Source organism: Eretmochelys imbricata, chromosome 14 (assembly GCF_965152235.1).
Source record: "Eretmochelys imbricata isolate rEreImb1 chromosome 14, rEreImb1.hap1, whole genome shotgun sequence".
Taxonomy (NCBI): Eukaryota; Metazoa; Chordata; order Testudines; family Cheloniidae; genus Eretmochelys; species Eretmochelys imbricata.
Genome location: NC_135585.1, coordinates 83,307 through 95,585, shown reverse-complemented (window position 1 = coordinate 95,585; position 12,279 = coordinate 83,307). Strand labels below are relative to the sequence as shown.

The 12,279-nt window shown below is 42.0% G+C and overlaps 1 protein-coding gene across 3 annotated transcripts in view; it reads right to left on the bottom strand.

The window, feature by feature from the left end:
- Nucleotides 1-8,728: 8,728 nt before the first annotated feature.
- CSNK1D (casein kinase 1 delta) overlaps nt 8,729-12,279 on the bottom strand; it is a 68,041-nt gene continuing 64,490 nt past the window's right edge. For 2 of the 3 annotated variants that reach the window (XM_077832999.1, XM_077832998.1), the window contains one exon: nt 8,729-10,911. Coding sequence is in view for 1 of the 3 variants with exons in the window: in XM_077832998.1 (XP_077689124.1) it covers nt 10,861-10,911 (51 nt within the window). In the remaining 2 variants the exon portion in view is untranslated. Of the gene's footprint in view, nt 11,160-12,279 lie in introns of all 3 variants that reach the window. The other variant, XM_077833000.1, reaches the window with a different exon arrangement.

Genomic DNA, 12,279 nt, shown 5'->3' with positions numbered 1-12,279 from the left:
AAAATTAGATAGTTGTCAATGTTTTCTGTTTTCCCACAGATAATTTTAGTATTGAATGAGTGTGAAGCAGATAGCAGCAGTGCAGATGGCAAAGGAAGGATCTGTTATAAAGCTAAGGGCCAATTTAAAAAAAAATTGTGAACAGTTCAAGCTCTGTTGCTCAGTCAAAATAATTTTGAATTCTCTAAATCTCAGCTAAAGTTTAAAAATTTTTATTAAATGTGGGAGAAACACGTTGTTAGAATCACCTTATTTTTACTAGCAACATTCTTGTATTGGAGAGGTGGCATAACAAGAAAAATCTAGTTTTGTTTAAAACATTTAATGTGATATGACATTTATTCGCTATATACAACCACTACAACCATCTATTTAAAGTTTTGTTCAGTCAGGAAGAGATTATGATGCCCACCAGTTTGATATTTTCAAAACAGTAGTAGCAATCAGTATTGGAAAAGTTATTTGATATCTAAATTTTATACTGGGCTTTTCCCACAGAGGGCTGCTGAACATGGAATGCATAGCTTGAAGCAACTGTGTGCTGATGAAACCAGAAAACGGGAATTCTATAGTTTTGTCAGCCTACAGCTATGCAATAACGGCTATATGATTTTTGTTTTAAATGGGTGGTGACAGTTTACTACTTTCCCTATGCCAATTTAAAATTCACTGTCCTATAGTGAGAGTCCAGGTGCACCAATGTAACTACATAAAAGTGTTAACGTATTGAGAAAGAGAGGACGTGAAGTTTGAAGAGACATGTCCTCACCTCTTCTGCAAGCGCTACATACATACATGGAAAAAACATCCAAGGCCTTGTCTACACCGTACAGTTTTATTGATAAAAGTCCACTTTTTGTTGACAAAAAAGTGGAAGTTACACAATGAAATACTCCCCCTGCCCATGTAACTCCTCTGCTATGCAGCTATAATAAAATCACCTTAACAAGAGGTGTGGGGGTTATGTTGGTGTACTTAGGACAACACAGTGTCTGTAAACAGTGCATTCCTTACATAGGCTGTTAGTTGTCATTCTTTTCAATTCCACTGCAAGCCATGAAAAGGACAGGAAAGCTGGGTGGCTAGAGCCAGTCCCTGCCCCCATAGCCCAAGTATTTAACATGGCCAAATGTTAGAAACAGGAAATTCATAGATAAGGTTGAATTTCTTAAACAAGTCTCTTACCTACTGTACATTCTGCCACAAAAGTGATGGTCTTGACAAAATTAGAAAATCATTGTTAGCCTGCCTCATCAAAGTTTAATTATTTTAAGTGACCCCCAACTATTAGACTGTCTTAGCATATAATGGTGCTATCACTGTACAGCCTTCTTTACATTAATATGCAATGAACAATAATATTTACAAACTCCCAAATGAACAAATCCCTATTAAATACAATCACTACCCATTCACAGCCCAATCCTGCCAGGCCCTTCTCATAGGACGTACGGTACTTAGGATTGTATATCACATGCTTCAATGCCACATGCAGCCAATTCTTCATGTGTCTCCATCTGTTTCATGAAGCCCAGATGATGATGTGACAGCTGTCGCAATGCCATGCAGTATCTTTGGGGGCCACTATTAAATATATGAAGGTTTTGTTCTACTCCATGAAGGAGATTTCATAGAATATTAGGGTTGGAAGAGACCTCAGGCAGTCATCTAGTCCAACCCCCTGCTCAAAGCAGGACCAACACCCACTAAATCATCCTAGCCAGGGCTTTGTCAAGCCGGGCCTTAAAAACCTCTGAGGATGGAGATTCCACCACCTCCCTAGGTAGCCCATTCCAGTCCTTCACCACCCTCCTAGTGACACAGTGTTTCCTGATATCCAACCTAGGCCTCCCCCACTACACAGTGAGACTATTGCTCCTTGTTCAGTCATCTGCCACCACTGAGAACAGCCTAGCTCCATCCTCTTTAGAACCCCTCCCCCCCTTTCAGGTAGTTGAAGGCTGCTATCAAATCTCCCCTCACTCTTCTCTTCTGTAGACTAAATAACCCCAGTTCCCTCAGCCTCTCCTCATAAGTCATGTGCCCAAGCCCCCTAATAATTTTCATTGCCCTCTGCTAGACTCTCTCTAATTTGTCCACATCCCTTCTGTAGTGGGGGGGACCAAAACTGGACACAATACTCCAGGGGTGGCCTTACCAGTGCCGAATAGAGGGGAATAATCACATCCCTCCAGCTGCTGGCAATGCTCCTACTAATACAGCCCACCTAATATGCTGTTGGCCTTCTTGGCTACCAGGGCACACTGCTGACTCATATCCAGCTTCTTGTCCACGGTAATCCCCAGGTCCTTTTCTGCAGAACTGCTGCTTAGCTAGTTGGTCCCCAGCCTGCAGCAGTGAATGGGATTCTTCCTAAGTGCAGGACTCTGCATTTGTCCTTGTTGAACCTCATCTGATTTCTTTTAGCCCAATCCTCCAATTTGTCTAGATCACTCTGGACCCTATCCCTACCCTCCAGTGTATCTACCTCTCCCCCCAGCTTAGTGTCATCTGCAAACTTGCTGAGGGTGCAATTCATCCCATCATCCAGATCATAAATAAAGATGTTGAACAAAACCAGCCCCAGGACCGACCCCCCTGGGACACTCTGTTTGATACCGGTTGCCAACTGGACATCAAGCCATTGAGTACTACCCCTTTAGGCCAACAATCTAGCCAGCTTTCTGTCCAACTTATGGGCTATTCATCCAATCCATACTTTTTTAACTTGATGGCAAGAATACTGTGGGAGACCGTATCAAAAGCTTTGCTAGTCAAGATGTATCACATCCACCACTGCCCCATATCCACAGAGCCAGTTATCTCACCAAAGAAGGCCACTGTTATAAAAAGCCAGTCAGCTGCAAACCAGCTGAACAGCGAACAGCAGAGAGGCTAACAGAGGGAGTTTGCCTGGGAGTTCCCCTGGGGAGAGCCCACTGGGGCTTACATCTTGCCAGCTTCTCTGAGTAGTTACTACAACTCCTGAGAAAGCTCGTAGAAGGAAGGTAATATGGTTGGGGAGCGTTCAGCTATTGTGACCTGCACTGGATGTGCCATGTTTGTCGTTCTTCCACAGGACAGAAGCAACCTTGTCTGTACAAAGTGCAAGCTGGTCTCCATATTGGAAGAGAAGGTTCAAGGTCTGGAGAAACAAGTATCGACCCTGCGTTGCATAAGAGAAACTGAAGATTTCCTGGACAGACGTCAGGATATGCTTCTACGGGCACAATGTTCTGAAGATTCAGAGCAGGCTGCACTGCGGGGACAGGAGGACGGTGAAGAAATTTGGCAGCATGTGACCTCTAGAAGAAGAAAGGGGAGTGTCCATGTACCAGCAGCGCAGATTCAGGTAAGCAACTGTTCTCATGTTCTCCACAGGTACTAATGCGGAGAGTGGACTAGATGATACATCTGAGGGAAGGGAACAGAAGGAGACTCCACCGATTGGAAGGCATGAGATGCACTGTCCTAGGGATGGGGGTTCCACGACCACCGCTCCGAAGAGGAGGAGGCGGGTGGTTGGTGGTCGGGGACTCTCTCCTAAGGGGGACTGAGTCATCTATCTGCCACCCCGACCGGGAAAACTGAGAAGTCTGCTGCTTGCCAGAAGCTAGGATTCACGATGTGATGGAGAGACTGCCGAGACTTATCAAGCCCTTGGATCGCTACCCCTTCCTACTTCTCCATGTGGGCACCAATGATACTGCCAGGAATGACCTTACTGCGGACTACGTGGCTCTGGGAAGAAGGATAAGGGAGTTTGAGGCACAAGTGGTGTTTTTGTCCATCCTCCCCGTAAAAGGAAAAGGCCTGGATAGAGACAGTCGAATCGTGGAAGTCAACGAATGGCTACGCAGGTGGTGTCGGAGAGAAGGCTTTGGATTTTTTGACCATGGGATGGTGTTCCAAGAAGGAGTGGTAGGCAGAGATGGGCTCCACCTAATGAAGAGAGGGAAGAGCATCTTTGGAAGCAGGCTGGCTAACCTAGGGAGTTGGGTTTTAAACTAGGTTCACCGGGGGAAGGAGACCAAAGCCCTGAGGTAGGTGGAGACCTGGGATACCGGGAGGAAGCACAAGCAGGAGAACATGAAAGGGGGGGCTCCTGCCTCATACTAAGAAAGCAGGATGATCAGCAAGTTATCTCAAGTGCCTATACACAAATGCAAGAAGCCTGGGAAACAAGCAGGGAGAACTGGAAGTCCTGGCACAGTCAAGGAATTTTGATGTGATTGGAATAACAGAGACTTGGTGGGATAACTCACATGACTGGAGTACTGTCATGGATGGATATAAACTGTGTTCAGGAAGGACAAGCAAGGCAGAAAAGGTGTGGGAGTTGCATTGTATGTAAGAGAGCAGTATGACTGCTCAGAGCTCCGGTATGAAACTGCAGAAAAACCAGAGTGTCTCTGGATTAAGTTTAGAAGCGTGAGCAAAAAGGATGATGTCGTGGTATGAGTCTGCTATAGACCACCGGATCAGGGGATGAGGTGGACAAGGCTTTCTTCCAGCAACTAATGGAAGTTACTAGATCACAGGCCCTGGTTCTCATGGGAGACTTCAATCACCTTGATATCTGCTGGGAGAGCAATACAGCAGTGCACAGACAATCCAGGAAGTTTTTGGGAAGTGTAGGGGACAATTTCCTGGTGCAAGTGCTGGAGGAACCAACTAGGGGCAGAGCTCTTCTTGACCTGCTCCTCACAAACCAGGAAGAATTAGTAGGGGAAGCAAAAGTGGATGGGAACCTGGGAGGCAGTGAACATGAGATGGTCGAGTTCAGGATCCTGACACAGGGAAGAAAGGAGAGCAGCAGAATATGGACCCTGGACTTCAGAAAAGCAGATTTTGACAACCTCAGGAAACTGATGGGCAGGATTCCCTGGGAGAATAACAGGAGGGGAAAGGAGTCCAGGAGAGCTGGCTGTATTTTAAAGAATCCTTATTGAGGTTCCAGGGACAAAGCATCCGGGTATGTAGAAAGAATAGTAAATATGGCAGGCGACCAGCTTGGCTTAACAATGAAATTCTTGCTGATCTTAAACACAAAAAAGAAGCTAACAAGAAGTGGAAGATTGGACAAATGACCAGGGAAGAGTATCAAAATATTGATCAGGCATGCAGGAGTGAAATGGGGAAGGCCAAATCACATCTGGAGATGCAGCTAGCAAGAGATGTTAAGAGTAACAGGAAGGGTTTCTTCAAGTATGTTAGCAACAAGAAGAAAGTCAAGGAGAGTATGGGCCCCTTACTGAATGAGGGAGGCAACCTAGTGACAGAGGATGTGGGGAAAAAGCTAATGTACTCAATGTTTTTTTGCCTCTGTCTTCATGAACAAGGTCAGCTCCCAGACTGCTGCACTGGGCAGCACAGCATGGGGAGGAGGTGACCACCCCTCTGTGGAGAAAGAAGTGGTTCGGGACTATTTAGAAAAGCTGGACGAGCACAAGTCCATGGGGCCGGATGCGCTACATCCGAGAGTGCTAAAGGAGTTGGCGGATGTGATTGCAGAGCCATTGGCCATTATCTTTGAAAAGTCATGGCGATCGGGGGAGGTCCTGGATGACTGGAAAAAGGCTAAGGTAGTGCCCATCTTTAAAAAAGGGAAGAAGGAGGATCCTGGGAACTGCAGGCAAGTCAGCCTCACCTCAGTCCCTGGAAAAATCATGGAGCAAGTCCTCAAGGAATCAATTCTGAAGCACTTAGAGGAGAGGAAAGTGATCAGGAACAGTCAGCATGGATTCACCAAGGGCAAGTCATGCCTGACTAATCTAATTGCCTTCGTTGATGAAATAACTGGCCCTGTGGATGAGGGGAAAGCAGTGGACGTGTTGTTCCTTGACTTTAGCAATGCTTTTGACACAGTCTCCCACAGTATTCTTGCCAGTAAGTTAAAGGAGTATGGGCTGGATGAATGGACTATAAGGTGGATAGAAAGCTAGCTAGCTTGTCAGGCTCAACAGGTAGTGATCAATGGCTCCATGTCTAGTTGGCAGCCGGTATCAAGTGGAGTGCCCCAAGGCTTAGTCCTTGGGCTGGTTTTGTTCAATATCTTCATTTTAATGATCTGGAGGATGGTGTGGATTGCACCCTCAGCAAGTTTGCAGAGGACACTAAACTGGGATGAGAGGTAGATACGCTGGAGGGTAGGGATAGGATACAGGGGGACCTAGACAAATTGGAGGATTGGGCCAAAAGAAATCTGATGAGGTTCAACAAGGACAAGTGCAGAGTCCTGCACTTGCATGGGATTCTTCCCTCCTATCACTACAGACTAGGGACCAAATGGCTCGGCAGCAGTTCTTCAGAAAAGGACCTAGGCGTTACAGTCGACGAGAAGCTGGATATGAGTCAACAGTGGGCTGTTGTTGCCAGGAAGGCCAATGGCATTTTGGGATGTATGAGTAGGGGCATTGCCAGCAGATTGAGGGACATGATCGTTCCCCTCTATTCAACATTGGTGAGGCCTCATCTGGAGTACTGTGTCCAGTTTTGGGCCCCACACTACAAGAAGGATGTGGAAAAATTGGAAAACATCCAGCAGAGGGCAACAAAATTGATTAGGGGACTGGAGCACAACTTATGAGGAGAGGCTGAGGGAACTGGGATTGTTTAGTCTGTGCAAGAAAGAGGGGGGACTTGATAGCTGCTTTCAACTACCTGAAAGGGGGTTCCAAAGAGGTTGGATCTAGACTGTTCTCAGTGGTAGGAGATGACAGAAAGAGGAGTAATGGTCTTAAGTTGCAGTGGGGGAGGTTTAGGTTGGATATTAGGAAAAACTTTTTCACTAGGAGGGTGGTGAAACCCTGGAATTCATTACCTAGGGAGGTGGTGGAATCTCCTTCCTTCAAAGTTTTTAAGGTCAGGCTTGACAAAGCCCTGGCTGGGATGATTTAGTTGGGGATTGGTCCTGCTTTGAGTAGGGGGTTGGACTAAATGACCTCCTGAGGTCCTTTCCAACCCTGCTATTCTATTAATCTATGATCAGGTTGGTCAGGCATGACTTGCTCTTGGTGAATCCATGTTGACTGTTCCTGATCACCACCTTCTCCTCCAGTGCTTCAAAATGGATTCCTTGAGGACCTGGTCCATGATTTTTCCAGGGGTTGAGGTGAGGCTGACAGATCTGTAGTTCCCTGTAGTCTCCCCTTTTTAAAAATATGGGCACTGTATTTGCCTTTTTCCAATAGTCCAGGACTGCCCCCACTCACCACAAATTTTCAAAGATAATGGCCAATGGCTCTGCAGTCCCATCAGCCAACTCCCTCAGAACCATTAGATGCATTAGATCTGGACCCTTAACTTTGCTGTGTGTGTCTGTCTCTCACTTGGATAGCTGACGGGGAAAAAGTCACAATATGAATTGCAGTACTGCAATAACCTATTTTTAAGAACCTTGATACCCTATAAGAATCTGGGAACCCAGTTACCACTAGGTTTGGTTATGCTTGCTGTGTATATGGTGCCCAAGTCAATGTTCCAAAAAAAAAAAAAAAAGTCAAAGAAGATTGTTCCTCTTGAGTACTACATCTATGGCAAGGCTGGATTTTTTTTAAAAAATCATGCATTTCAACTATGAATGTGCAAAGTAAACACCACCTTTCCATGCTTTTGCAGAACATAATTAAGAATTCTTTCAAAAATGACACACATGACCTGAAGAAACTTGTGAATAATTATAATTTTGAAGATTAAATGCCAAAAAACAATGATTTGTAATAAATGTGCATCAGAACTAACATACATCCTATTAGGACTTTGCAGGCTTAAGTTCAATTCTCTGCACCACAGCAGACTTCCTGTGTGTGACCTTTGGAAGTCATTTAGCCTCTCTGCCTCATTTCCTCATCTGTAAAATGGGGGAAATACTTTTCTACCTCACAGGAGTGTTGCAAGGATAAATACCTTAAAGATGCATTTGCAGTCTACTGCTGAAAAGCTCTATCTAAGAGCTAGCTATTATTACTAGTGATATGAAATAAACATCCTCCATCTTTTCACCTAAAGCTCCTACAAGTCAGTTGTAAGTCTTACTGCTCAAAAGCAATTGTTTTCCCAAGATTCATATCAATACAAGGTTATACTTGTTGACAAAAGCACAACAAATACCAAACATTTGCAAAAAGCTGCTCTTTATAAGTCTGTAAACTATATTAGTTTACTATATTTATAGTAAATAAATAATACTTTACCATTAGGGGAAAAAGACATTAATTTCAATGAGAAGAAATGGGCTACTACTATACAGTTAGGTCCTTATTTTCCTCATGGGCTACCTGTAGTTATTGGTTTATTACTCTTTTCCCCATCAACTTCATTGGATCAGGTACTAAGTGTTATATATGCTGGGCTAGGTCCTTAGTATAAGCTGACATAGCCCTCTAAATCTACAAAAACACAAAGCTGAATCATGGCTTTTCAATCAACACTTGTAGTAGGAGAGGACTAGGTTGGGGCAGAAGTCCCCCCCTCCAGAGCTGGCTGAGACAGTCACCACACTTCTGGGAGCATGTGTCACTTTCAATATATACTTTCCCCTAGACATGCCAACCCAATTTTGCTGGTCAGTGCAGGGAATATGGCCATCACAAGGTCCTTGCCCCTCCCTACCTTTAAGAAATATCATTGTAGGCACTAGTTTTCAATGCTCAGCATTTGTGGAGGAATGAGAATTTGCCTGTGTATGTGCTGAGAATCCATTAAAAAGACAAATTTCACCAAGAAAAAAGTAGAAGTCATTATGAATTTATTATTTACACAATTGGTAAAGTACACAAATACAGTGATAGTACAAATGAGGTGTTCTGAGATATTGGTTACCAATACACAGGTTTATACAGACTTTCTAACTATTTTTTGCAGGTGACGGGATATAACTATTGTGAAAGGGCAAGAATAGCCCACAATCAAGTACAATTCTAGAAATTTGCATCAGTCAGCTTTTAAGTACAGTACAGCAATTTAAGGTTCCAGATACAGAGGACAGGAAGAAAAGGCTGCCTTTGTAAGTCTCTCTAACATTACATTATTAACCACACATATTTACAAAGAAAGCACAGTGAACTGTAGAACTGTACAAATGGTAGTGCACATGCCTTAAGTCCTGAAATCTACAGTAACTTAGAAGGGGATTCTGTTATGCAAAATTATCCATGGACTAAACTTTTAAACCTTTCCATTGCACTCCCCCGAAACACAGGTTTCCCCCACTGAGATCTAGAGCAAGCACAAGCAATTAGTTAGCATTCTGAAATATCTCAAGAAAAGTGACTGACAGATTTAGTTCGTGGATTTTGGATAGAAAAAGAATTTGCAAAACTATCCTAAAAAAGTTTGAGGCACAAGGAAAATATTAATGGATTTGTTTTTAGCCTATGTTTCCAAATAGAATGGAATCTTTCAAATAACACTTATGTATTGCACTTCCATTTTCAAGAGGGAAATTGACATTACTTTGCTTGAGTATGACTAATAATTGAACTTTTCTAGTTACTGCAAGGATAAAATATTTAGCATTCCTTTATGAAAATGTTTTAAGTTAGAAACAATATAAAGATCCTTCCATATTCCTTAATAGGGACATCTGCCAAGAACACTTTTTATTTTGGACATTCTAAGCATATGAACAAGTCATTTAACACCAGATAAAGAATAGCAATCCCAGAAATATACAACTTATATTATATTAAGAATGTAATTCACGCCTGAGAATCAGTTCTCAGGATTTCACAGCAGGAATATTTTGTTTATAATTCCTTTTTGTGTCTTGGCAATACACAGCAGACCAGAATCACTTTTTTTTATGTATGTGGATGCTGAAGCAACTGTACACAATTCACTCAGTCTGCAATGGCAGTAATTCTTGTGCCACTTGCAATGGTCTTCAAACCAGCCAATCTCAATGTAGAAAACTAGATCTTACCAAGGAAGAGTGTTTTATACACAATCCTCCTCCTCAAATGAAGGAGAACCACATGCCATGCTTACCATCTCTAAACTCCAACAAATTCCTCTTAAATATCAGAGCCCTTCTGCCTCTTTATTCTTCACATGCTTTAGGAATAAGTTATCTTTCAATATCACCATCTCTAAAGAGCCCAGACACTTCTATCCAGTATCTTTTGCTTTCTCTGACTATACTAGAGAAGAGTAAAAATTCAAAAGTGTTTCTGTGTTGCATGGAGATTTCCATTAAAATGTGGAAGAAGCAAAGTAATAAAACTATAATGCACATTAAAAAACTTTCAGGAGAACTCCCCCACCCCTCATCCTGAATGGGACTATACCTAAAAAAGTAAACAGTTTAAATAAAATCAGATGGTTTTAATTAATTTACATATTCCCTGCCAGACTAAACTTTACAAGAAATTTCAAGTCATTGTCTTTAATTCAGGATTGTTCATATATGACATTTTTAAATCAGACAAAAGCAAGACAGAATTCTTTACACAGAATTAAGCCAATAATCTTAGCAAAATGATATAAAATTTTCTTAAACCAACCAGGTAAAAGATTTATAGTTACAGTAGAATAATAAAAAGGGGTAAAGTCTGCCGCCTGTGGAGGGAGAACTGAAATGGCTATTCAATAACAGGCGATTAACTCTGTAAACCATCTCTTCCTTTTCCAGCCCTGTTACTACAGAGTTCACTTAAGGTCATTGGGTTTCTGGCAAGAGCCTCTTTTAATGGCAGCTGTTGGAGTCTGTCCATGTTCCTGCAAGTATCTCTTTGTAAGTGGCACGGAAAGCTCCAGTTGTAATGTTTCTGCTCTAGGTTGGGGTATTTTTGCTAGTAAAGCCATTGGTAACATAGGCGATCAGCCATGCATTAACTGCCCTCTATGGCAAAATTATTTTCATCGGTGCACAGCAGACTGGAGAACACTGGTAGTCACACGAGCAGGAATCTATCAGAGCCAAAGAATAAGATAAAATCAGCACAAGTCGTTTTAACTAGCACGTAGATGGTTCTACCAAAATTGTTTCATCCACTTGTTGCAAAACATCTGGGCATAAAAACCCTAGTAAAAGGAAAAAATTATCTTTCTAGAATCTACAATCCAATGGACTACACAGGCTATTTCATACCTACCTGTAGCCACATCACGTTATCTGCATTTTCCTTCTGTATTAAGGTTAACACAGGAAATGACCTCTTCACCACAAGCAGAGAGTTTGAAGAACAAATAAATCAGAGCAAAAACATGCACGCAAAAAAGAACAAAACCAGATTAAACTGCTGAGCTCTTGAAATAAAACTGATAGAGATTCAAGACTGAAGAAACCCAAATCGAAGAATAAAGTTAAAAATATGTTAAAAAAGATAGAGCTCTTTGGATTTTTACTGGTGATGCCATATTAAACACATTTCACAATATTATTTACTTCGCTTGAGTTTGTCTTAAGTAACAGTGCCCACAGAGAGTTAAAGGCATCACACATCAGTACCTTTAATTTAAGAAGTTACAAATGTCAAAGCAGCAATAGCACTCTAAAAATGACAAACAGTCTTAAGTAGCTACCAAATTTTTGGCACATAAAGGCCAAGCACAACAGACAAGATCTTGATCTGGCTGGGTCCTGCTGTCATAACTCATGCAAGATTTGCACTGACTTCAATGGTCGCTTTGCTTGAGTAAGGCCTAATGATTGGGGCTCTAAAGCAGTAAACCATCATTTGCAGACAGTTTTGAATATTACAACAATTTAAGAAAGCAGCAGCTTCTGGAGTCAGCCAAGTACACAGAACTGGAGAAAATTAAATAAAAAAAGAGGAAGAGAAGGATGCTACACCAACTGCAGATGTAGGATTAGTGCAAGCTGGAACTTTATAGAGAAAGTAAAGCAGCGGAAAGAACTACGTAATTTAACAAGGAACAGAAAAATATGATTGCCTTTTTAATATATAGCAAAGCAAAGAAGAAGCTTCTAAAGTTATTTAAGAGTCAGTATCCTTCAACAGTGAGGTACAGATTTTGACCCACAAATGTTTCTATTGCTAAAACACAATTGGCTTAAATACTAGAAAACTGCACATAAATGCAGAAATTATTTCACTATCCACTGGCAAAGGATTTTGAGTATCCAAGTTCAAGTCTGCCTATATTCAAGGTGCTAATGTTTCAGATACACTAAAGAGAAGTTCATCTGAAAAAGTTTTTAATCTCTGGCAGCTCAGAAGGTATGGAAGAGAATTAAAAAACACAGAAAAATGAAGGATGCTTTAATAACTTTTACCACTCATGCCAAGATAAAGCCTTACTTGAATTAGTTAA